The sequence below is a fragment of the Muntiacus reevesi genome, chromosome 1, assembly GCF_963930625.1.
Source record: "Muntiacus reevesi chromosome 1, mMunRee1.1, whole genome shotgun sequence".
Classification (NCBI taxonomy): domain Eukaryota; kingdom Metazoa; phylum Chordata; class Mammalia; order Artiodactyla; family Cervidae; genus Muntiacus; species Muntiacus reevesi.
In genome coordinates this window covers 57935169-57961735 of record NC_089249.1, presented here as the reverse complement: position 1 = coordinate 57961735, position 26567 = coordinate 57935169, and the positions used below count along the sequence as shown (strand labels likewise).

Below are 26567 nucleotides of genomic sequence, written 5' to 3'. Positions count from 1 at the left end.
TGGCGAAGGGAAAGGCTACCCGCTCCAGTATTCTGGTTTGAAGAATTCCATGGACCGCACAGTTCATGGGGGTGCAAAGAGTCAGACACGACTGAACGACTTTCACTTAGACTTTCGTCATCCTGACCCCAGGCTCTGGGTGGGTACGCTTGGTTTTTTAAACAGGTGAGGAGTCTGCTTCGCAGGATGAGACTAGCTTCCCCCCGCCACGCGGCTCGAAGCGGTACTCTGCGACCCGTCCGACAGCTCGCGCGACGGCCAGGTTAACAGATACGCGCTCCCACGACGCCAGCCACCCTGACTCTGGCTGGGGTACCCACGCCGGGAGTACACGACCTCCGGCGGAAGCTCCTCCCGCGGGGCGGGGGGCGGAGCCACCGGGCAGGCATGGTCACGCCCCCCGCGCCAACTTCCTAGTCGTCGTGACCAATCGGAGCTCCGTTTCTTGCCGGGTGGGGAAACGTGTTCTCCAGTCAGCGAGCGCCGTCGTCGCTCGGGCAACAGCGTCCTAGAGACACCGCGTGGGCTGAGTCTCTGTGGCCAGGGTGCCCTGGGGTCCGCGCGCCGAGTTGGCCTCCATGAGTCGGAGGATTGAGAAAGGGGCCGGGGTAAGGCGGAGCGGCCTCGGCAAGAGCGCACGAGCCCGGAGCGGGGAGTGTGGGGGGCGCCGAGGAGGGCCCGGGAGGATAGCTCTGGGGTGCCACAGCGCCGGGACACGTCGCATCCCCTCCTTGTCTGTGACCAAGGGGCGGTAGTGACCCGTTTACTCGTTTCACGCACCTGTGTATGTGGCGCGCCTGCCTGTGCCAGGAGCCGTTGTCGGGTCTGGGGGCTCCTGCAGTGAATTCGTTGCTGGTTTTCAGTCGCTCAGTCACATCTCACTCTGCGACCCCATGGACTGAGGCTGGCCAGTCGTCCTGTCCTTCACTGTCTCCCAGAGTGAATGTTCTCCTGCAGTGAATAGACCCATCCCTTTTATATTTCTATAAAGACCGACTATAAACAACGTAGAAGGTGGTGAATCTGCCTCCCAGTCTCTCTGAGGGTCACATCACTCCGACTTACAAAATGTCTCATGTTTTCTTCTTCCATTTGTTCCCACAGCAGCCTTTCAAATATTTTAAGTTCCACCTTGTAGATGGTGGCTTGAACCCCGCAGAGTGAAGGGGGCTGTCCCCGAGAATCACACCACTAGATGTTGCAGAGCCAGAATTCAAACTGAGCACTCTTGTCTCATGTCAGAATCTTCAGGCTTTCTGGAACATTCCTCTTCCTCGAACCGCAGGAATGATTCCTGCCTCCCTCAGAACTCTGTTTGGAAGCACTCTCTGAAATGCTCAGCGGTTATTTAAGACCATTGGCTGAATTACCCCATACTTCCTTTTCCTTCTGTCCTGAAAATCTTTGCCTTTCAGGATGCCTTGCCCCTGTTAAGAAGACTCTTATTTCCTTTTCAAGAGGAATAATATAATGTTTCTTAAATTGTGTGTGCCGCCAAATGAGTGGACCTACAGAAATGCTGTAAAAAAAAAATTTTTTTTTTTTTACTTTCACATACTGCTCTTCCTTCTCTTTTATCCATTGTCTTCAACAGATGTATTTACTTGGCTAAGTCTGGGGAACTGAAAGTGAATCAGGCAAGGGCCCTTTGATTATCTGTGATCATGTTTGTCTCCTACTCAGTCTTACTGCAAGCTTTAGGAGGGCAAGGACTTATTTGAGTCACCTGTGCTCATGGGAACAACACCATGAGTTTAGGGCCTGGCTCATGGCAGGTGCTTGTGCTTGTAGATATTTGTCAAGAATTGCTTACCTGAGACATTAAATCTGCTGTCCACTTTGTCTTCCGTGTCCCTACCCTTTTGCAGCTGTCCACCTCTCTCGTGCAGAGATCTCTGCATCGCCCTTGCTGTGACCCCTCCAGCTGACTGGCACATGAAGACAGAACCAGCTGTAGCAGGATGCTCAGGAGTCTGGGGCCCGCCTGGAGCAGGAATCCACTGGGAGCCCACTGGCTGTTAACAAGACAGTTGCTTTCTTAAAGCCTCTTGACTGGGATCGAGTGAATGTTTAAGGTTAGTAGATGAGGAGAGTCACTGAAGTTTTTCTTGGATGATTCCTTCCCCTGTCAGGGTTGGAAAATAAGCTGTTTAATATAGATGAGAAAGTGTGATGAGGCAAGAAGCTAAAGTCACTTTCTTCCTTTAAATATCACAAGAGAGCTGACCTTTTTGTGAGGTGTGTCTACCTAAAATTACCCCAGATCTGGCTTCCCCTCTAGCTCAGCTGGTAAAGAATCCACCTGCGATGCAGGAGACATGGGTGTAATCCCTGGGTTGGGAAGATCTCCTGGAAAAGAGAAAGGCTATCCACTCCAGTATTCTGGCCTGGAGAATTCCATGGACTGTATAGTCCATGGGGTCGCAAAGAGTCGGACACGACTGAGCGAGTTCCACCCCGGATCTAGGTTTGTGCAGTTATACAGATTGGATCCTTGTACTAGTTAAATGGTGATTCACTTTCCACAGTGCTGTAAAGAGGAGATGTAAAGGGAAGGAATGTTTGGGAAAACTGTGAATGGAGATAACATATGAACATGATACACTTCCAGTATGAAAGAGCTTCGTTTTTTACTCTTTTCTCTTGGTTTCAATCTTTTACTGCTATTGTGTTTAATTTGTTTCAGACGCCACCATTATCTTTTCACCTGTTTTTCTGCAGTTTGACTATTTCTGTTACCATTGCTCCTCCTGGCTAATATTGAGCACTCACTGTGTTGCAGGCACAGTTGGGAACCTCTCATTACCTTTTTAAAATTGAGTGCGTCTTGCCTATGAAACAGTACAGTTATTATTCCCATTTTGCAGATGAGGTAGCGAGGATGCAGAGAAGCTAGGTGGTGGCATGTGACCTCTGCTCCAGGACTGCCTGGTAACAGGGCCTGCTTTCTCAGACAGTCCCCTCTCGCTCTCAGAGATGTGTGTGCTCTGCACATCCCACTGGGCTTTGAGGGGACTTGTAACAATACATGGAGAAGGAAATGGCAGCCCACTCCAGTATTCTTGCCTGGAGAATCCCATGGACGGAGGAGTACAATATGGTAAAGAGGAAAGTAACTTCAAGAAGAGAATACTCAGATAATTCATAATGGTTAATATAGTCGGGCTGCAAATGTGGCCGTGAGCTTCTTTTTTTGTTTGTTTTTAATTGAATGAAAGATTCTTTAAATTTTATAGTGGCTTATAATTTTCAAAATTTTCACACACAGGATTTCACATAATCCCATAACAACCCTGTTTTCCTCGTCACCTCCATCTTGCCCGTCCCCCACTTCCCTCTCCCCACTGGTAACCGCTGGTTTGTTGTCTATATTTGTGAGTCTGCCTCTCTTTTGTTTTATTAGCTATGAACTTCTTGAACTCAGGAAAAAGAAAATTAAAAACAAAACAACCAAAAAAAGAAAGAAGTTGAATTCATTTTGTCCAGGCAAATAAGGCATTTTAATTTCTCCCAAAAAAAGAAAGTGTTTCTAATGCCTCCATCTAAAGGAAATTTCTCCTGGGGCTCATCAGCAAGCCCCAGATGATCCAGTTTAACACAGAGAGCCCAGGGTGTAGGCTCAGTGTCCTAGCTATTAAGGGAAGAAAGTGTAGACTGTTGCATTTGTATAGAATTTTTGAGTAGTACAAGGCACACATCAGAGTCAAAATTTACAAAATACATAACAAAATAAGATTAAACAATAGCTAGCAAAATAGAAATTTTCGGGGACACCTTCTGAATTTTGTTTTCGGCAAATGGTGTTATCTGGTTCCCGGGGTTGGTTCCAGTCATTTGTTTTCTTAACAGTTACCTGCTGAGCCCCTGCCACGTGCCAGGCCCCGGCCTAGGCAGTGAGCACACTGCAGAGACGGTCAGGTCACCACGCTCCTTCGCCGGGGGCCTCCACCCTGCCCTTTTCTCCTGCTGGACCGTTCCTGGACTGCCTTTGTGTGCCACCCTTTGTTGTCCTTCCTGTAAAACCCAAGACCATACCCAGCATCTTGCACCATAACCGTCTCCCTGCCTTCCACCTGGGCTCTGATTTTTCCTTCTCTGCCTTCCCAGGACCTAAAGTCTGTGACAGCCGTCAAGGAGTGAGCACAGCCTACTGCACGTCAGTCTCTTTGGATATGCCATCTGGGTCCCGTGACAGCCTTTTTTGTTTGGTTGGTTGTTTTTGGCCATGCCCCGTGGCATGTGGGATCTTCGTTCTCCAACCAGGGATCGAACCCACACGCCCGGCATTGGAGGGCAAAGTCTTAACCACTGGACCACCAGGGAAGTCCTAGCGTCAGCCTGTAGAGGGTTTCACTGAACCGTCGCGGGTCACTTGCCCCTTGAGGACCTGGTGGGAGCCATGTATCCTCCCTCTAGAAAAATCATCTCTCACACCCTTTTGAATTTAATCTCAGAGAGTTTGAAAGTCCAGAAGTGCACACTCGTGAACCTTGTCCCTAGATCCCAGGTTAAGAATGTGCGTGCATGGTGTCACTCAGCCGTGTCCGACTCTTTGCGACCGCAGGCCATGGACTGTAGCCCGCCAGGCTCCTCTGTCCATGGCGAATCTCCAGGCAAGAATCCTGGGGTGGGTTGCCATTTCCTTCTCCAGGGGATCTTCCTGACCCAGGGATCGAACCTGTGTCTTGATTAGCAGGTGGATTCTTTACCACTGAGCCACCTGGTAAGAATACTTGCTTTAAAGAGAGATATTATCTCCATTTTGCAAATGAGAAAACTGGGTGAGGAGGAGGTTAATTAGCTTGCAAGTTTGCATGGCAGATAATGGAACTGATTTTGACTGCACGTCTTCTCGACTCTAAACCCTTAATTTTTCCCACTGTCCAAACGTGTAGATGCTCAGTAAATACGGGAGTGAGTGTGTAGAAGGTCCAAAAGGGAGTTTTAAACTGAATATGCCCCGAATACGAAAGATCATCATTTGATATCAGAATAGACAGGGAGAAGATTTTTCTCAAGTATTTGGATTTAGCTGCCAAAATCCTTGGTGCTGCTTGCAACTTTTTCCCAGTTTTGTCAAGTGATAATTTCCCCCCATGATTCCAGTTCCAACAGTTTTTGCTTCTGATGCCATTTCTGTTGGGCTGTGCCCATTTCTTACTCTCGTGTTGAATTATGTTTTCTCCGGATGCCAAGGCAGATGGATGGCACTTTTGTTATGATTCTGATATAAATAGCATCTGTTAAAAACTGGACATCCGTGCTTATCTGACAAATAAACAAATACATCAGTAGGATAGCCTTCTAGTCGTGGTTCTGCCAGTGGTTAATAAGTGTATTTGATGGTCTGTGACTCGGCGCTTGTTTGGGGGGAACTGGTTTTATTTTCCTCGCTAATTTTGACCTTACTGTATGTTTTGATAGACTCATATTCATGAATGTCGTAGAATTATCTTTATTTAGAAAACTTAAACTGAGGATGATGTCAGGCCGGGGGTGACCTAAAGAACTCATCACAGTGCCTTGCTCATGCTAAGAACACTGTTTAGCTTTCAAGGTCGAGGGTAAAAGTAGCCAAGGGTAACTAGCAGTGTTAGTTGTTACCAGCCGTGGTCCGTCAGGAACAGGGGTGAAGAGGGTGCTTCCTGCGTACCAGGCCTGTGGTAGGTGCTGAGTGAAGATGTTGAGTGCGGGTGACTCCCTCCATGGGAGGGGCTCCCTGACGAGCAGGGGCCACAGACAAACAGCCAAGAGAAAAGCCTGGAAGCAGAGAACCAAAGTGAAGGTAGATGTAGGGCCAGAGGAAATGGCACCCCACTCCAGTATTCTTGCCTGGAAAATGTCATGGACAGCGGAGCCTGGCAGGCTACAGTCCAGGGGTTGCAAAGAGTCGGACATGACTAAGCGACTGGGAGCACACACACACACACACCGTTGATTAACAATGTTGAATTGGTACTTCCCTGGTAGCTGAGTGGTTAAGACTCTGTGCTTCCACCACAGGAGACATGGGTTTGATTCCTGGTTGGGGAACTAAGATTCTGTATGCTGTTCATTATGGCCAAAAATAAAATTAAAAACAGACAGACAGACAGAAACCAACGTTGTGTTAGTTTCAGGTGTACAACAAAGTGATTCAATTATACACCTACCTGTCTTTCTTCAGGTTCTTTTCCACTGTAGGTTTTTTTTTTTTAATTTATTTGGCTGTACCGAGTCGTAGTTGCGGCATGCGGGATCTTTAGTTGTGGCATGTGAACTCTTGGTTGTCACGTGTGGGACCCAGTTCCCCTACCTTGCTTTGGGAGCACAGAGTCTTATACACTAGACCACCAGGGAAGCCCCTCACTTGTAGGTCACACAAGATGTTGGATATAGTTCATTCCTTCTGCTATTCAGTAGGTCCTTGTTGTTTACCTATTTTTAATATAGTAGAGTATATCTGTTAATCCCCAAATCCTAATTTACCCCTCCCCCTTTCCCATCTACCAACCATAAGTTTATTTTCTGTGTCTGTGAGTCTGTTTCTGTTTGGTGAGTAAGTTCATTTCTATAATTTGTTTTAAAGGTTACATATATAAAAGGTATCATATGATGCTTATTTTTCTCTTTCTTCACTTAGTATGACAGTCTCTAGGTCCATCCATGTTGCTGCAAATGGCATTATTTCATTCCTTTTTATGGCTGAGTAAAATAGGATATTATATATTTATTATATGTATGTATAAAATATACATATCTCACAACGTCTTTATCCATTCATCTGTGAATGGACACTTAGGTTGTGCTGCTATGATCATTGGGGTACATGTATCTTTTTGAATTAAGAGTTTTCTTCTTTTCTGGATTATGTAAGGCATGAATAGTTTTAAGGAGGATGGGAAGGCCTCCTGAAAGTGGGGGCTCCACCCTCAGTCTAGAAAGATGAAGTGTGGTAGAAAAGGAAATTCTAGCAGGAGTGTGACCCAGTACACAGAGGTGAGGAACTTCATGGTATATTCATTTGGATTTTGTGTAAAATGCAGCGGGCGTGAAGCTGCGGTGTCTGCAAGTTTCCTGCGGCCAGGTTATTAATGATGCGAATAACCTTATACCCCACAATTAGGAGTCTGACTTCAGTTTTTTATACCTGGAGTAGTCATACAAATGCATGTTGTGGGTTTTTTTTTAATCTAAAAAATGTAGATTCACAGAAGAGTTGCAGAAATAGTACAGAGATTTCCCATGTGCCCCAGCTTCCCCCATGGTACCATCTTACAGAGTAACCACAATACACTTAGCAAAACCAGGGTGCTGTCCCTGCTGCAGTCCTAGTAACCAATAGAGACTTTTCAGATTTCACCCATCTTGACAGGACTCAGTCTTTTTTCTCTTGGTGCATAGTTCTGTGAAATTTTAGCACATGTGTAGTTTTACCTTGCACGTTTTTTAAGTCAGGGACCAACGTAACTGTGTGCTTTAGCAAGAGAGATCCTGGCCACAGAGGAGGATGGATTAGAAGGGACTTGGAGACCTGGATGCGATCTAAGGGGCTGTTTCCGGAATCCACATGAATGAGGATGAGCTTGAGTAGTGAAGGGAGGGATGGAGAGGGCGGGGGGGCCGATGTCACAGATGTTCTCCAGGTACCACGGACAGTCCCTACCGCCGCTTAGGAAGAGGGCCAGATCCCAGTCGTGGAGAAAGAAGCAGGCCTCAGCTGTCATTACGGACCGTGGTCAGTTTTCTAAGGGCAGTAGCAAGCAATTGGAGTTCTTAAAGCAAGGAGGTAACAAAAGATCAGCGTTTTAAACTGTGGTGGTAGTCTGTGTGTGTGAGTGTGTATATGGTTTTGGTGTATGTGTGCTTGTGTTGTGTGTGTGGTGTTTGAGTACGTGTTTGTGGTGTGTATGTAGTGTGTGTGTGAGTTCAAGTTATGGGAAGAGAAGTGGTGCTCATGGTGCTGGCATAAAATATCTCTACGTGAGAAACCCAAAATTTAGCCTGAAAGTCATGTACAGGAGTTGCCTGCAGCGGTGGGCAGTTCTCCAGTAACCTGCAAAACCGCTGGATTGCTCTGCAGACCTGAAGGCTCTGTCCCTGTGGTTTGGTGAGCTAAACAAGAAAAGCTGCCTAACCCCGCCGCTTTCTTAATTTCCAGAATTCACCAATTCAGAAATAGTTTTTCTTGAAGGAAATGAAACAAAATAGCACCAAAACAGACACCTCCACCGTCCCCAGTACTGCACGGAGTCTCAAAGCCAGCGAGCCGCTGCTCTTGCCTGAAGGTCTGTCTGCTGACGGGTCGGAGGAGCGTGGTGGGTCCCCTGGACGGTGCTGGGCTCAGAAAGTTGGTGGTGATACCATGATCACTTCCATCTGGTTTGTTGTTCGCCCGGCAGGCGTGTGCAAAATGCTGGTTCTTGGGCCAGAATTGTCTGGGAAACTTACATATCATAACAGCAAGCATCGGCCCATACATTTTAAAGTCAGGGGTCCTTTGTTGGGCGGTCCATGTGACCCCAGCCGTTAGACAGCCATGAGCTCGGCAAATGCCTTCCCGCGGCCGGCAGAGCGCTCTGGACGGCGCAGGTCCATGTGTCTACTGTAGGTGGCAGCAGCTGCCCGACTTCCCAGCACAGAGCTCAAGCCGGGAATCCATCGCATGTCCCCTTTGCCAGCGTCCGAGGACTTGCTGGGCTGGCTGCGATAAAAACAGGGCGCGAGCAATACTCCTGGTCCGCTCACAGGAGCGGGGAGGACCCAGCGGTTCCAGCAGTTACATTTTAAAAGCCTTCCAGGGAGACCGTGTTTGAGCCGGGAACAGCCGTTTGTCAGTTCCTCCGACACAACTTGTTTTCTGTCGTCTGTGGCTGTATCTGTCATCACATTAGGTGTGGTGGTGAGTCTGGAAATGTTCGTTAGGTAAGAGTGACTTTCTGAGGCACTTTCTGAGATTAGGTGTTTGTGTCCATGGTAGAGAAAGCATATTACAAACAAAATTGTGAGAAGCTTTTTCTTTTTCTTTAAGGCTTTGTGTTCTCGGCCAGCAAGGCATTCATGATGATATAAATGATCCCGAACCCACAACACTCAACTCAGTTAAACTCCGAGAGCATTATTTTTGGACTGCTGTCAGCATATGTGGTTCCTGCTCTCATGGCATTGATGGGTTCTTAACAGGGAACATAGACATCAAATGATCGTAAGGGTCATGAGTGTGAATTAAGAAAACCTTTCTCCCAGGTCACTGGTTCTCAGCACAGGGCATGAGAGTGAGAAATCACAGGTGGTGCCAAGACTTGGACCTCGGCTGATGGGAGAGAGTGAGGATCTGGAGCAAAATCCAGTAGTGGCGTGGCGTGAGAGAGTGTGTGTGTGTGTGTGTGTGCGCGCATTTTGGGAGGAGCATGCTGTTTGGATGACCAGGCTGTGAAAATCCTCCCTCATTGACAAACACTTTTGGAGCTGCAGAGGTGTGCTGGGTACACTGGGGCAGCGGGTACCGTAGCATCAAACCACTGTTTTATTTCATGCAGTCTATAATGAAGTGTATAATTTCCCAAATGAAAGCATAATTACCTACTGAGATGCGTGCAGCTCCAGGGAAGGACAGGCTGTGATGAGTGACTCTACCAGGAGAATGTGGACGAGGCGAGCAGGGGTCGTCTCCAAGGAGGGGGTGGGCACGCTGGGACCTGGAGGAGAGAGGAGTTGGCGGGGTGAGGGGTAGACCTGGGCAGAGGGCCCCGTGGGGCCACGGGAGGCAGGCGGGGGCGGTGACAGAGGCAGGCGCCGGGCCGTGCGCCGCCCGGTGGCCCCGGCAGGCAGCTTACGTCGTGTATCTGACGTGCGTTTGTTGCGGTTCCCTTCACTAAGCCGTGTCCGACCCTGCGACCCCACGGACTGTGGCACGCCTGTCTGTGGCTTCCCTGTCCTTCACTGTCTCCCGGGGTTTGCTCAAACTCACATCTGTTAGTTCGATGCATGTTTATTAGAGAACGTTTAAAGACTGATGTTGGCATCATCCCAACATAGCTATTTTTGTCTACAAAATAGACCCTGTCCACCCTTGGAAATAACATTTTTATACCGTGTTTATATAGTGTACCTTTTCCTCTTAACCTTGTCCTAAACATGTTTTTCCATTCCCACGTGTTCTATATTATTTATAATAGTGGTAAATAATCACCTGCTCAGACTTTGCAAGCCTTGTATTATATGTAGTTTTGAAATATTTATTTGTGATTTATTTGGCTGTGTTGGGTCTCAGTTGCGGCCCACGGGACCATGATGTCACGCAGTGGGGAGAGGGGTCTTGCGTGGCGGCTGAGGCTTAGTTGCCCCGAGGCAGTGTGGGATCTTAGTTCCCTGACCAGGGATCGAACCCATGTCCCCTACATTGCAAGGCGGATTCTCAAGCACTGGACCACCAGGGGAGTCCCTTGTGTTTTGAGTTAATTTCTAAGATGGTAATGGTGGGTCTCGTGGTGTATATGGGTGGGCGTGAAATTTACGCTGCAAGAGAGCGTATTTGTGAAAATGAGGTTTGGGAGGAAGGTGAAAGCCCACGTGGGGGTCTGAGGAGACCCTGGTCTAGCAGGGGTGGGGACCCTGGATGGAGGAAGGCTGAGATGCTCAGACTGTCCAGGCTGCTGGCTGGGGAGGAGGTCAGTTTATAACCAGGGAATTTTCCACTAAATTGAATTCAGATGACTGGCTAAATTGTTTTTTATGATACCCTATCATTTGAAATATATTTGTAAATCAACTTGCATTCTTATAATTCCTATGTTTAGAGCAGTGAGGGGTTGCCAGCCAATTCTAAGATCTTAAGGGAGTATAGGACCCAGATGAGGGAAGCAGACTGGGCTTCACACGTTGGTGCCGTGAACCCAGGAATCTCAAGGTTTGTCTAGTTGTTTCTGTAGATGTTGTTGCTATTTATTCGCTAAGTTGTGTCAGATTCCTTTGCGATCCCATAGACTGTAGCCCACCAGGCTTCTCTCCATGGGATTTTCCGGGCAAGAGTACAGGAATGGGTTGCCATTGCCTTCTCCATTATGTAGATGGCTCACTTTTACTTTTCTGCATGTTCTTTTGAGTAGGTTGCAGAATTGTTAAGACTGTTTTGCAGATGCAAGGTATCCTTTCTTGGCGATAGGTTTTCTTATTGCCCTATTGATATGTGCAGACTTCATGGTTCTTATTCCCGTGCTTGTGTGAGCGTGCCTGCAGACCACTCACGGGCACCTGGGCCAGTCCACACCCCTGGCACAGCTGGGCAAAAAGCTCGGTGACTCTGGGTCTTGGCCTCATGAGTAAATCTGGCTTTTCCTGCTAGTGTTTCATTTCTCTTTCTCTAAAAATATGGATTAAAAATGAAATGAAACATTTGTTGCTCAGTCGTGTCCAACTCTTTGTGACCCCGTGGACTGTAGCCCGCCAGGCTCCTCCGTCCATGGGATTCTCCAGGCAAGAATACTGGAATGGGTTGCCATTCCCTTCTCCAGAGGATCTTCCCGACCCAGGGATCGAATCTGGGTCTCCTGCATTGCAGGCAGATGCTGTATCATCTGAGCCACCGGGGAAGCTAAAAATGTGGATAGCGGAATCTAACTCACAAGGTTGATGATTAACCAGTGGCCAGAAAATGGGCTCTTGCGAGTTGATGGTGGCTGAATCCCCTAAGTACAGCATGTGCTGGTCTTTTAACTCCATTTTGATGTCAAGCCAGGAACTTGACTCATGAGCCTCCTTAAAAACTATAGACTCATCCTTGTAAATAAGCTTCAGATTCTTGTGAAGCAGTGGTCCCAGCCTGTTATCAAAACACAGATGGCTGCCCCCCCCCCCCCCCCGACCCCAGAGTTTCAGGTTGGTCGGTCTGGGTGGAGCCTGGGAATTTGCGTTTCTGAAAAGGCCCCAGGTGACGTCGATATGGCTGTTCACAGACCACATTTGAAGAACCACTGTTTGAAAGCTTTATGTCTGCTTCAATAGCCTTTTAAAACTAATTTTTTTTTTGATGGAAAAGAAATGCACAGAGAAAATAATAGTATTAGTAACAGCGGAAAACCATGTTCTGTCTGCTTGAGGAATCTAGAAATGGAAAAATAGCTCCAGCCCTGTTGAGACGGACCCTGAGGACATCTCTTGGACAAAGTCTTGAAGCCAGCCCCTGAGCCGGGGAGGTGCAGGTCAGGGAGACAGGCATCACTGCGTCTGCAGGTGCGCCGTCAGGGTAATTGAGCGTGCTAAGGCAGTACCTCATTCCTGCTCTTTGACAACACGTGCCATTTCCTTCAAATCCTGAGTTAGGTCTAGAGCTCCTGGGGGGGCCGGGTGGGTCATATTCTTCTCTCTGGTCCTCCCCTCGCACCTGCAGCACTGGCTGGAGAATGAATGGTCGAGAGCAGAGTTGGTTGGCAAGTGCTTCCACCAAGGATGTTTAGGTGGGACACCCAGACAGGAGGCTCCGTGTTCAGAGTGGTCCAGATTTGGCCCTCTGGAATATTCATGCCGCAACTGAAGTCTCACTAGCTTTCACAGTCCTGCAGTTGGCAGAAATGAGGGTTGGAGAAGACCCAACAGGTCATCCAGACCATTCTCCCGCTGGAAGAGGCTCATTCCCTGCAGTGCACTCAGCAGCGTTAGGAGGCATTACTTTTCATATGATTACTGTTTTTTTTGTTTCTCATTCTGTTTTCAACTAAGTGTTTCTTGAATTGGATCACTTTGCATTCAAGTAATAAAATGCACAACAGGCAGTCCATTTCTGGGTGATTATCTCACTCCTCAGGTGGTGTAATAAGGCATGAGGCCAGAGCCCTGGCATGCCTTATTGTTATTAGGAAGGGAATTTATGGACAAAATAAAGAAAGTGGCTGTTTGCATCAGTGATAACCACAACGAGGAGTGCAGTCACGGCTGATCCCCCCCCCCGCCCCTGTGCTCGGAGCGCAGGGCAGGCAGGAGCCCAGTACCTTAACCGTGCAGGTGGCGGTGGGGGGCGAGCGGAGGCGCCCCACTGCCTTCAAGGGGCTTGTTGTTTATTTTGCAAAAAAGCAGCAGGAAACCCTTGGCTGTTGACTTGATACCTGGGAGGGGCCCGTCTCAGGCGCCAGCTCCGGGCTTTGCATTGTGTGCCTGGGTCAATCGCCTCCCGCTCTGTGCTCCTGTGTCCTCACCTATGAAATGGAAAGAGCCGTAGGTGGTTGGGCTGGGAAGGGTTAAATGATGAGGGTTTTTTTTTTTTTTTTCATAAATCTTAAGCGTATTTCCCGGCTCAAAGGAATCCCTATTAAATGCTAATAGGATTAGAATAATTTTTTTCCCCCTTAAAATTCTTTATAAGCTGGAGCTTCCGAGTCTCTTCTCCAGCCTGTGCTTCCACCAAGGATGCTTAGGTGGGACACCCAGCCAGGCTCCGTGCTCACAGCGGTCCGGGTTTAGCTCTCATGTGCGTGATCGTCCCCGCCACCCGCGGTGTTCCTTCCCCAGCGCTCTGTGGCGTGTTCTCACTTCCGGAGCACACGCCCTCCTCTTGCTGCTCCACATGTGCTATCCAAAAAGAAAAGAAAGAAAGGGGAGTCGCTCAGTCATGTCCGACTCTTCACGACCCCCATGGACTGTAGCCCACCAGACTCCTCCGTCCGTGGGATTCTCCAGGCAAGAGTACTGGAGCGGGTTGCCATTTCCTTCTCCAGGAGATCTTCCTGCCCCAGGGATCAGACCCGGGTCTCCCGCATCGTGGGCAGACGCTTTGCCGTCTGGGCCATCAGGGGAGTCCGCTGTCCACAGCGCGGACCCAGATGACACCCTGCTCGGTGGCCGCCCCATGCTGCAGCTGACCGTGGCTGGAGAAAGGCCGCCCCCGCCTGCCCTGGCCCTCAGGCTCCTGTCCATGGGCCTCGGGCGGGTGCTCTCAGCCCCTGCCAGGCGTGCCTGCTGCTCCTCCCGCCCTCCTGCTCGCCTTCCCGTCCAGCCGGCTCTCCCTCCCCCTCAGTCCTGAGACGCCTGTGCCCATCCTCATGTGCTGCTGCTGACCCGACTTCCCTTCCCTGAGAAGAGAGAGCCGGCAGAGGGGGCTGCCACGTGCCTTGCGCTCTGTCTGCCCACACGCTCTGCCGTGCTGGTTGTCACGAGCCATCCCTGCACCCCAGGAGATCCCGTCTCCACTGGCAAACCCATGGGAACCACCCGTTTCCTCCCTTCTCTCCCGCGTCATCCCTCTTGGCCCCCAAGGCTGGTCGCGATCACGAGTATTCAGACCCACTGTGGGTTCTCCTGTGATAAAGACGGTTCTCTGCGGAGGCCCGCCTCTCCTCTGGTGCCACCCCGCCCCACTGCCGCTGCTTTACAGCCAAGTTCCTGGAAGCAGGTGTCTCTGTCTGCTGCCACCGATTCTCCTCTGAGTTCATCTGGACTCAGGCAAGCTTCCTGCCAACCACCCAGTTCCACCAGCGTGGCTACTGTTCGGGCCACCAGTGGCTCCTGCCTGGCTTGGTCCTGGAGCCGTTCTTGGCCCTCATCTTACATGATTATCCCTGGAACTTTGACACACAGCGTCACCCCCTCCTCCTTGACACACTTTGTTCACTTGGGTCCCTGGACACTCCGGTCCCCTGGTTTTTCTCTTCTCCCAGCTGGTTGCTCTTCCTCAGCCTCCTTTGCCAATTCCTCCTCACGTCCCTGAGCTCTGAAAGTCCGTGTACCCCGATGCTTGGCCCTGGCTCTCTTCTTTCTTACAGCCCTTTCCTGGTGTGCTGGTCCAATAGCATGCCTTTACATGTATTGTATACTGATGATCCCCAAATCTTTATCAAACCTCATGCATCCAGCTGCCTATTTCAGTATCTCCACCGGGCTATCTAGTAAGCATCTCAGATGTAACCTATCCAGAAGGAATTCCTGATCTTCCCTTCCAGACACGGTCTACCTGCTGTCTTTCCCATCTCAGTTCATACACTCGATCCAGCCTTTCTCTTGCACACCAGATCAGGTGTGTAAGGAAGTACACTGGCTCTTCCAGTATGTGCCTGGAGTCTGATCATTCCTCAACTACTTTCCCCAGAAGGACCCTGCTCCCCGCCACAGCTTCTCTTGCATGGACGATGGCAGGAGACTTGTAACTGGTCTTCCTGTTTCTTCTTCTGCCTCTGTCGATCTATTCTTGACATGCAACCAGAGGGATCCTTTAAATACAGAGGCCAGAGCGTAATCCTGTGTCTAACCCTCCTGCCGCTCAGCGTCTTCACAGCCTAAGGCTCACGGGGCCCAGGTGCTTCTCCTCCATCTGCCACCTGCTGCCTCTTGGCCCTCCTGCTGGCTTTGTTCCCGTCTGGTCTCCTGCAGACCTTTGCTCAGTGACACCTCTTTTCCCCCTCTGCTCCTTTTATCCCCACAGCAGTTACGCATGTGTATAGTGCTAGTGCTAAGTCGCTTCAGTCGTGTCCCGACTCTTTTCAATCCCATGGACCACAGCCCCCCAGGCTCCTGCGCCCATGGAATTCTCCAGGCAAGGAGACTGGAGTGGATCCCCTCCTCCAGGAGATCTTCCCGACCCAGGGATGGAACCTGCGTTTCTTAAGTCTCTGGCATTGGCAGGCAGGTTCTTTACCACTAGCGCCACCTGTTTAATTTACTTGTTTTATTTGCTGTATGTCTTCCATTACTAGAGTCTAAGGTCCCTGAGGGCCATGATTTTGCCAGTTTTGTTCATTGACCCTCCCCCCCACTCCCAGGCTTCGGTCTAGAAGGAGCGTAATAAACACCTTTTGACTGAGCGTGTACCGAGCCATGTTCTTCTGGAAGTTTGCCAGAGCTGTGGTTCTAGGTTTCAGTTCAGTTCAGTGAGTCTGGTGGAAGAAGGAGATACGTGGGAGAGTGGCGGAAGCTCTCAGCCTCACCCAGCGCTAGCCCTGGGGTGGTCCCGGCCTGCAAGGACCTGCTGGCGGTCGGTGGCAGATAGGACAGGTGCAGACTGACGCCGTGCGGGGCAGTCAGGGCTGCCTGAAGAGAGGGAAGCCAAGCGCTGGCCGATGTGGCTTTCCTGTGTGTGAGGAAGTTCCGATCCATTTCTTCAACCCTGTAAGCTTGAGGTTCTTCAGATCCAGTGCTTTAGGGGTGCTGCCTACTCTGACTCTCTGTGCTCAAATAGTGCCGTGCACATCCACCTGGTTTGACTATTATTAATTATGCACTTATGATTCAGTGTGAGGCCCAGTAGGGAAAACTGTTTGCTTTTTTGGCTGTGCTGGATCTTCATCGCTATGGGAGATTTTCTCTAGTTGCAGGCAGCAGGGGCTACCCTCTGGTTGAGGTGCACAGGCTTCTCATTGCAGTGGCTTCTCTTGTTGCTGAGCCCCGGCTCCACGGCGAGAGGGCTTCAGTAGTTGCTGCCCACGGGCTCAGGAGTTGCGGCTCCCAGGCTCTAGGGCAGAGGCTCGATAGTGGTGCACAGGGGCGTAGTTGCTCCACGGCATGTAGGATCTTCCTGGACCAGGGATCAGACTCGCTTCTCCTGCTTTGGCAGGCGGATTCTTTACCACTGAGCCACCAGGGAAGCCCCAGCTCCCAGATCAAGGATCAAAGCCGCGTCTCCTGCATTGGCAGGCGGATTCTTTACCACTGAGCCACCAGCGAAGCCTGAGAAAGCCTTTTTTTTTTTCTTTTTTTCTGAAAAGGATAGCCAAGTTAGGAGCCTCAGACAGGTGATGGCTATAAAACTTCCTTGTAGTGCTTGAACTTAGGCCTCTTGATTCACTTGAGGCAAGGGAGACTTTTGTCTCTTACTCTTATGCCGAGAGTGACCAGAAAGGAGTGAATCAAAACTTTGCCCTGATTTCTGAAATGCCAACAAGCCACAGACTGGCAGAGCCGATGAGTTGCAAATTCCTCAATGCATATAATAGCATGGTGACCAGTGAGGGCTAGTGCCTCCTGCTGGCGGGTGTAGGGAGCACAGCCGGTTTTGCCCTAACTGTGGGCCGTGAGCCTGGGTGGGCGCCTCCCCACAGTGCCCCAGATGAACAGGACGTCCCCGACGTCAGAGGTGCCCAGGGCAGCAGCTGCTCTCTTTGCCTCCTGCTGTTCTCCTCCGCCTCCTCCCCTCCCTCCCCTCCTTTTTCTGTCCTATTCTGATATAATTTGCAAACCATAAAATGAATCCTTTTAAAGCATGTAATTCTGTGGCTTTTAGTGTTCCCTGATGGTGTGACCCTCACCACTGTCTAACCTTTGTCACCTCCAGGGAAACCCCAACTCACCAGCTGTTCCCTATCCCCTTTCCTTTAGACCCTGGCAGCTACCTAATCTACTCTCCCTTTCTGTAGATTGATTCATTCTGCATGTTTTGTACCAGTTGGATTATAGAGTATGTGGTTGGCCTCAGCGTAACATTTTCAAGGCTCATTTCTATTATAGCATGAATCAGTGTTTCATTCCCTTTTGTGGCTGAATTTTGTATGTGGTGGTTTAGTCACTAAGTCGTGTCGGACTCTTGCAACGCCGTGGTCTGTAGCCCGCCAGGCTCCTCTGTCCATGGGATTCTCCAGGCAAGAGTACTGGAGTGGGTCGCCCTTTCCTCCTCCAGGATTATGTATAGTCCGCTGGATGAAGAGACCACTTTTCATTGATCTGTTTACTCACTGATGGACCTTTGGATCATTCCCACTTTTTGGCTGCTGTGGGCGTACTGCTATAAACATTTGTACAGTTTTCCTGTGGATGTTAGGTTTTCAGCTCCTCACCAGTACGTGGTACTGTTTGTTTCTTTCATTATACCATCCCGTGTGAGCTGTATTCTTAATCGCTCAGTTGTGTCCAACTCGTTGTGACCCCATGGACTGCAGCCCACCAGGCTCCTCTGTCCGTGGGGATTCTCCAAGCAAGAATACTGGAGTGGGTTGCCATGCCCTCCTCCAGGGGATCTTCCCAACCCAGGGATCGAACGCAGGTCTCCCTCATTGCAGGCGGATTCTTAATGACTGACCCCCAGGGAAGCCCCCGGCGGGTGTTAAGTGAAGCCTTCTTGTGGTGCTGACTTGTGTTTTCCTAATGACTCGTGATAGTGAGCACTTTTCATATACTAGTGTATCTTCTTGGGAGGAGTGTCTGTTCAGATCCTTTGCCCATTGTTAAACTGGGTTATTTGCCTTTTTATTATTGAGTTGAAAGAATTCTTGATATATTTTACATACTAGATTCTTATCAGATATATGATTGACAGATAATTGACTCCATTCTCTGGGTTGTCTTTTCAATTTCTTGATAGTGTCCTTTGAAGCACAAAAATTTTTAATTTTAGTGAAGTCCAGTTAACATTTCTTCTTTGGTTGCTTGCATTTTTCATGTCATATCTAAGATGCTGCTGCTGCTAAGTCACTGCAGTCGTGTCCAACTCTGTGCGATCCCATAGACGGCAACCCACCAGGCTCCCCCGTCCCTGGGATTCTCCAGGCAAAAACACTGGAGTGGGTTGCCATTTCCTTCTCCAATGTGTGAAAGTGAAGTCGCTCAGTCATGTCTGACTCTAAGCGACCCCATGGACTGCAGCCTACCAGACTCCTCCATCCATGGGATTTTCCAGGCAAGAGTACTGGAGTGGGGTGCCTTTGCCTTCTCCGCATATCTAAGATATCATCACATAATTCCAAATCACAAAGATTTATACCTATGTTTTCTCCTAAGAATTTTGTATTTTCAGCACTTAAATATAGGTCTTTGGTTGATTTTTCATTAATTTTTGTAGATGGTATGAAATGGGGGTCCAGTTTCATTCTTTTGGCTGTGGACATCCAGTTGTTCCAGCACCGTTTGTTGAAAAGACTATTCTTTCTACATTGAATGATCTGCAGCTCTTGTCAAAAATCAATTAATGCTACATCTAAGGGTTCGTTTCCAGATTCCCCATTTTATTCTGGTGTATTGTGTCTTCATTTTCACTTATCTAGAAGTATTTGCTGATTTCTATCATGGTTTTTTTCTTTGACTTATTGGTTATTTAAGAGTGTGTTATGTAATTTCCATATATTTGTGAATTGCCTAATTTTTTGTTCCTTACTTCTAATTTCATTCCCATGTGATTGGAGGATACGCTTTGATGTTTTCAGTCCTCTTAAGTTTGCCGAGGCTTGTGTTGTGGCCTGGCATGTGGCATCTATTCTGGAAAATGTCCCCCGTCTCCTTGGGAAGGACGTGTATTCTGTTGCTGTGGGGTGAGCTGTCCTGCAGTTGTCTGTTAGGTCCTGTTGGTTTACAGTGGTGCTGTTCAGGTGTCCTGTTTCCTTGTTAATCTTCTGGCTAATTGTGTCTGTACTGAAAGTATTAAAGTTATTGTTGCAGTGTCTGTTTCTCCTTTGAGTTTACCAGGTTTTACTTCCTGTATATTGGAGCTCTGTTATCAACTCTGCACATATGTTGATTTTACCTTCCTTTATCCTTTCTTTAGTGCTCTTTCCTTACATAGGTCTGAATTCTGCTGCACATGAGGTTTTTCATCTTTCTCAAGAATTTCTTTTAATAATTCTCACAAGCAGGTCTACTGGTGACATTTCCTCAGTTTTTGTTTATATGGTTAGGTCTTTGTCTTTAAATCTGAAGGATGTTTTGCTGGATACAGAATTCTGTGTTGGTGGATTTTTTTTTTTTTTTCCTTTTGACACTTGAAATATTTCATTCCACTCTTTTCTTGTTTGCATGGTTTCTGAAGACAAGTATGTGTAGGCCATACTTTTTTTTGTTGTTGCAAGTGTCATAAAATTTTTGTTGAAAACTGGACATTTTAAGAATGTGGCAGTTCTAAATCATCTTCTCCCTCCTTTCTGTTTTGTTTGTTTAGAGGCTCTTCTAAACTAACTTGGCAAGTCCTGTATCGTTTGTCATGTACGGCCACTGAAGTGTCCCTCACTGGTCAGCAGCTGGGACAGAAAAATTTAAATGCCTGGACACAGCAGCCTGATAGTTTTTGTTGAAGGCTCTGGTGTGTGTTGAGCATTCTGTCCACACTCAGGCAGGCAATTTATAGGAGCCTTCACCTCCTGCTCGTGCAGAGCCTACCAAGTCAGCCAGCGCTGAGGGCCTTCTCAGCTCTTCCTGAGCAAGCACATAGCCCCTGACACGCGCACCGCCTTCTCAATCCCCAGGAATATGTGGGAGCTTCTCAGACCCCTCCGGACGTCCTGTTCCCCAGCTTTCCCATTTAAGCCATTTGGGTTAGTCTATTATTTGTTCCATCTGTTATCCACCCGCCTCGGGCAGCTGGAATTTTAAGCAACAATTGCCCCTGAATTTTTTTTTTTTCCAATCAAATGCCTTTTGACAATAGCTGGTCCTCCCTGGGAAAGCTCTGAATCAGTTCAAATAAAGACAGCCTTGCTTGTGGGGCTCTTTCAAGGAGCCCTCAGGAAAGTCATAGAATGAAGAGTTTCTGCTAATGGGGCTTTGAAGGCGCTTCCACACTGTTCTTCCCCTTCCAGGGTTTGGCGGGCCGCTGGGTTTTCCCTGTGATGGCAGGGTGTTGGTTTCACGGCTACTGCAGATTTGGGGATGAGGGGAGATGGGAACAGGGGAGGTCAAAATGCCACAAAATGGGGGTTCGTTCCCAGATTCTGGCGTCTCTCACAAGTGGGTACTCCCCAGGTTGCTGCAAGCTTTGGTTAGTTTCCAGAGTTCTGAAACAGCTGATTCTGACAGTTCTTGCCAGTGTTGTCATCACTCTTTTGGAGAAGGTTTTCAGAGGCCTTCACATACCGTTTTTGGTGCTGTTTCCCCCAGCTGCGCTCCTGACTGTGTGTTGGGTGAGCTCAGAGGACCTGAACGTTCCACCCCTGCAGCCCCGCCCGCCAAGAGTGAGTCACTAGTAGTCGAGGTGCAGGTGTCCTGTCCAAAGGCCTCTTTGTTTCCCATCTTTGAAGATTATTGGATCTGCTGTAAAAGTGAGTCTGAAAGCCACAGTTTTGTGTTCACGTTAGAGGGGGCCTCTGAAACACTGGCAAGGTCCTGACCAGCTGCGTTTTTACAGTCCCCGGCTGCCCTTTTGGAAAAGGAGTAGACTGGGGGTTGCCACATTGTGGGGTGTGCCTGCGGGTCATGTGACCTGTTTTCGTTTATTTCACAGGGATTTAATGTGCAAAATGGCGGTTGTACCGGATTGGCGTATGTGTCCTTACACACGGAAATTCACACATTCAAGACCTCACTCTTCACCATGCAGAGTGTATTCAAGGAGTGTTTTCCAAAATATGTTCAGACCTTCTTCATGTGAGTATCCCTAAGCAAATGATACTGATAGTAGATATCACTGTGTGTGTTCAGTACATGCTGGACTCTGCCCAGAGGCCTCACATGATATGTTGTCAGTCCAATAAAACTGTGAAATAGATTCTGTTACTATACCTATCTTCTGTATGGGGAATCTGAGACCCAGGTTTATCAAGCCGCTTGCCCAAAAGTTACTGGCTGGGATTTGAACCCAGACATTACAGGATCCATGGAATTAAACTATTATATTATCTAGTACACTGCCTCACTCTATAAACTATAATTTTTGAGTAGCTTTTTTTTTTTTTTATGCTGTGCCATGCAGCTCACAAGATCTTAGTTCCCCTCCCAGGGATTAAACCTGGGCCATGGCAGTGAAAGCACAGACCAAGTCTTAACCCCTGGACTACCAGGGACGCTCTGAGTAATTTTAGGTTTAGAGAGAAACTGAGCTATTGTGCAGAGAGTTCCGTTCACTTCTTCACTCCCACCCCAGGTTCCCTTATTACCAGCATTTGCAGTAGTGTGGTACAGTCGTTACAACTGACACACCATTATTGATACATTACCAGAGTTCACACTCTTTGTTTTGTACATTCTCTGGGTTTTGACAAATGTATGATGACATATGTCCACTGTTAACCACATCTCAGAACAGTTTCACTGCCCGAAAACTCCTCCGTGCTCCGCCTGTTCATCCCTCCCTCCCCCTAATTGCAGGCAACCACTGGGCTTCCTACTGTCTCCGTAGTTTTGCCTTTTTCAGAATGTCATTTAGTTGGAATCATACAGTCTGTAGCGTTTTCAGATTGGCTTCTTTCACTAAGCATTACACACTTAAGGCTCCTTTATGTCTTTCCATGATGTGACAGTTCATTTCTTTTTTTTCCTCTGAATAATATTCTCTTTTATGGATGTACAACCATTTATTCACTCCTCAAGGGCATCTTGGTTGCTCTCATGCCTTGGCAATTACAAATAAAGTTGGTATAGACATTTGCATGCAGGTTTTTGAGTGGACCTAAAATCCTAACTTGTTTGGATCACCCAGTTTTAAAGCAATAAAATTTGACATTATAATTTCCCCAAAGTATGCGTCTTTTCATTTGTTCCTTCCTCCCTCCCTCTCTTTCTTCACACACATTTTCTGAGCCCTAATATGTAACAAGAACTGTCCTAGGGACTGAGGATAAAGAGCAGGTCCTGTAGAGGGTCTGCCCTGAAGGAGCCCACGGTCTTGAAGGGGAGAGGAGGAGTCCCAGCCAAGAGAGATCAGGGCTGGACCAGACATGCGTACCGAGCACCGTGGACACACAGCCCGAGGAACCGGAAGGGCTCAGAGCAGCCCAATGAAAGGACGGACCTGAGGAGAGGCGATCCGGTCAGAAGTCACGCTGGCCACCTGTGCTCACCTGCCGTCTGCGGGAGGCCACAGGCACCTGCCGGAGAGCTGGAAGGAAGCCCAGACGATTTCTGATGGGCGTGTGTCTGCCGGTTCTCTGGCAGGAGGGGAGAATGGATGTCAGGGTGACCGGCAGTCTCCACTACAGACGTTTACCGTCACTAACAAATCTGCTCCACGCCCGCAGTGTTCTGCGGATATATCCTCATTAACTAGCTTTCTGACCGCACGAAGAAGAATGGAGTGAAGCAGGATTACCGGATTAAGGGGCGTTCACACTCGTAAAGGCGCCCCTTTGGGGATCCCCTTTAGGAAGCTTGTAGCTGCACATCCCCACAGATAGCAATTAAAAGTACTTGTTTCTGAGCATCCTAACACAGAATATTGTCTTTGACTTCTTGTCCATTTGATATGCATAAAACAGCATTCTGTTGTGACATTAACCTGCATTTCCCTGATGGCGAGGTTATCTTTGATTGTCAAGTTCATCAGGTTCCTGTCTTCCTTTGATGAGCTGCCTCTTCATGTCCTTTGCCCATTCACCCACTGTGGGTGGGTCTCTTTAGTTATTTATGTGAGCACTCTGTGTTAAAAATATGAATGCCTTATGTGCCATTAGTGTCTTTTTTCATCTGTCATTTACCTTTTATTTTTATTGATGATTTTTAAAAGGTACTGAATTATTTTTCCTTATCTAAATAAAAGTTATATATTTAAAATAAATGCACTTAAATAAAAGCTATTTACATATGTATATAATGTCCCCTAGCACCCGTTTCCTCTCCAGAGTTGGTCGCCATCGAGTGTTTGTCCGGTGATTGTACATCATTCATGCACACACACGTGTAGATATGTAATTATGTGACTCGTATTAAATAAACACAACTCATGGGTAAATCTGTGAGCCGCAGATACTAGACACCCTGTTTCCTTTTAAGATGTTTTTCGCTTTATGTTTCGATTTGAATAGTTTCTGTTGACCTGACTTTATACTCAGGAGTCCTTTCTTCTGCCGTGTGGACAGTCTGCTGTTAAGCAAATTAAATGAGCTCTCCACTTTGATGTTATATTTTTCATTTCTAGCTTTTTCATGTGCTTTAAAAAAAAGTTTCTGCCTCTCTGCTGAAATCCCCCACATGTTCAGCATGTTGTCAGTTTTCCCTTAATCTCTTTAACATATTTGTCATTCTTAGTTTAAATACCCGATCATCTCCTCATCTGTTCTCTCTGTGGGTCTTCTGATGACTGGTTTTGCTCCACATCAGGTCATCTTTTCTTATTTCACTTGTCTTGCAATTTAAAAAAGATTTAACAGCAGACATCTGTGTAAAAAAAGTAGTGTATACATGCTCAGTCATGTCCGATTCTTTGCGACCTCATGGACCGTAACCTGCCAGGCTCCTCTGTCCATGGGATTTCCCAGGCAAGAACACTGGAGTGGGTTGCCACTTCCTTCTTCAGGGGATCTTCCCCACCCAGGGATTGAATCCACGTCTCCTGCATTAGCAGGCGGGTTCTTTACCACTGAGCCATCAGGGAAGCCCCCGGAAAGAGTAGGGAAGTGAAGTCGCTCAGTCGTGTCCAACTCTTTGTGACCCCATGGACTGTAGCCTACCAGGCTCCTCCGTCCATGGGATTTTCCAGGCAAAAGTGCTGGAGTGGGTTGCCATTTCCTTCTCCAGGGGGTCTTCCTGACCCAGGGATTGAACCCAGGTCTTCCATATTGCAGACAGATGCTTTACCATTTGAGCCACCAGGGAAGCCCCCCAAAAATGTAGAGACAAAAGTAGATCATAGTTACCACCAGACAAAGGAATGCCCTTCCGCTCAGGCTTCTGATGAGGTGGACTGGCTCAGTTTATTTCTTGGTTGAGCTGTGTCTGGACTTGGTGTCAGTGGTGGTTAGATTCAGGTGACTGCTTGTTTCAAACACTTCCCTTCAGCAGACCCTGAGATCTGAGCAGCATGGACACTCCAGCCATCTCTGCTTTGGTCCAGCTGCCAGCCTGGTGTCCTGGGGGACACTCTCTGCTTCCAGCCCTCCTGCCACAATTGTAGGAGGGTTCCTCCAGCTCAGCCCCCAGCTCTGTGTGCCTCAGGGGGTCCCCCTCAGCCTTGCCCCCCGGCCTCCAGTCTGCAGCGGGCCGCCAAGGGGCACTTGGGGAAGGCCCCATAGGCTTCCGAGGGGCTTGCCCCTGGTCTGTGCTCAGCCATGCTGAGCAGCGCCTGACACTTAGGGAAGACCCCCCGTGTCTCGGGGCAGAGCTCACAGCCCCCTGCCGTGCTCCCAGCTTCGGGTGCTACCACTGCCTTGTGGGAAGGCCCATGTGGATGGGTGCAGACTTGCTGTGTGCCTGAGGCTCTCATGATACAAGTCCAGGGATTGGTCCACATGGCTACTACATGCTTCACATTGGTGGTGTTCTCTATGCCCTGGTCTAGAATGAATTTGCTTCTCTTCCCAAGACTTTGTGAGGAGGAAAGGAGTCCTGGGTGCTTTCTCTCCAAGGAGTGACTGGTCCTTTCTGGAGTTCAGTTTCTTTGCATCCTGAGTTCTTTGATGGGTTTCAAACTCTTCTGTCTCTCTCTCTCTCTTTTTTCTTAGCTTATCCTCCTTGTTCTCTTTGCTGGGGTCAGAATGACAGTCTCTGTGACTTTCAATATCCTAAATGGAAGTAGAAAATTTTGTCAGTTCTCCTCCAGAAAGATCCTATCAGTTCGTACTCCCACCAGCAGGTTATGCAAGTTTGGCTGTTGCTTTCATTTTAAACCAAAGAAGTCATATTAGACTTATGAAATAAAAGTTTTCCTTCAGGTAAAATCAGATAGTTTCAAATCAATATTTTCTGATACTTTAAAATTAGAATCATTGATTGCTAAGAAGGGGGTTCTTGGGAAGTATTGAAAATACACGTGAAAAGTCTGAAAAAAGATTTCAAGACAGAGACAGACATAAAGGGGTCCCTCTTATGACACTGGATGCAGGAGGAGGAATTCCGGAGTGAGTGGGCAGAGGGAGAAATACTCGTTACCAGCTGACATGGGGCCCTGTAGCTCCGCCACGTGAATCAGCTGCTTCTGAGGTTCAAAGCATCAGAAAGGCAGAGGAAAGCAGGGAGCTGCCCCTGCACAACCAGCATCCTTGGGGATTTAAGTCCCTTCTTCTCCCTCAGGCTCTGAGCCCAGTCTTCTGCCTGTCTGACTTCTCGTATGTTAAGAATTTGGCTCCATGTCCTGAAACACCACTGCAGCAAACAGCAGCTCAATTGTGACCCCCCGTCCTAAGCTCCAAGTCGCATCTGCGTTTGCCCCCTGACCTTTCCGCTTGAGCATCACCTAGCGGGCATCTCAAACACAAACTGATCGGACATCTCTTGACACCTGGCATTCTCCATCCCGGTGAAGGGCATCATCCTTTATCTAGTTCCTCAAGTGCAAAAATAAAATCCTTGATTTTATTTTCCTTTCACCCCCTGGCCCCCTCCAGCTCACAAAGCCAATCTATCAGTGAGAACTTGTTAGCTGTGTTTCTAGGTTATGTCTCTAATCTGCCTCCCCCCATCACCCAAACCCTACCCCCACCACAACCTTGACTTTGTTCAAGTCACCATCGCTTCTTCTTGGAACTTGGAATTGCTTCCTCACTGAACTTCTCATTTCTTGCCCCTCTGTAATCTACTCTCCACATAGCAGTCAGAGTCGTTTTTTTAAAACCACATATGTTAATACACTGCTTGCACTCTCCTGAGTCTTCCCATTGCCCTTGGAGAAAACCCCAGTCCTCGTGCAGGAATCTGAGGTGTCACCCACCCCGATCTCAGCCATCACTGCCTCCCTGTCTCGCTGGACACACGCCTCTGCCCACGGAGGCCTCTCACCTCCCTGGACCCGTCAGACTCACTCGTGCTCAGGGGCTCCTTAC

The 26567-nt window shown here is 48.4% G+C and overlaps 1 protein-coding gene across 1 annotated transcript in view; it reads left to right on the top strand.

Annotated features, from left to right (window-relative positions):
* Positions 1–478: 478 nt before the first annotated feature.
* The window catches only part of EFCAB6 (EF-hand calcium binding domain 6), a 242193-nt gene continuing 216104 nt past the window's right edge, over positions 479–26567 (top strand). Inside the window, exons 1-3 of the mRNA XM_065924192.1 lie at positions 479–608; positions 1869–2075; positions 21101–21243. Of these exons, the coding sequence (XP_065780264.1) occupies positions 21108–21243 (136 nt within the window). The 5' untranslated portion in view covers positions 479–608; positions 1869–2075; positions 21101–21107. The remainder of the gene's footprint in view (positions 609–1868; positions 2076–21100; positions 21244–26567) is intronic.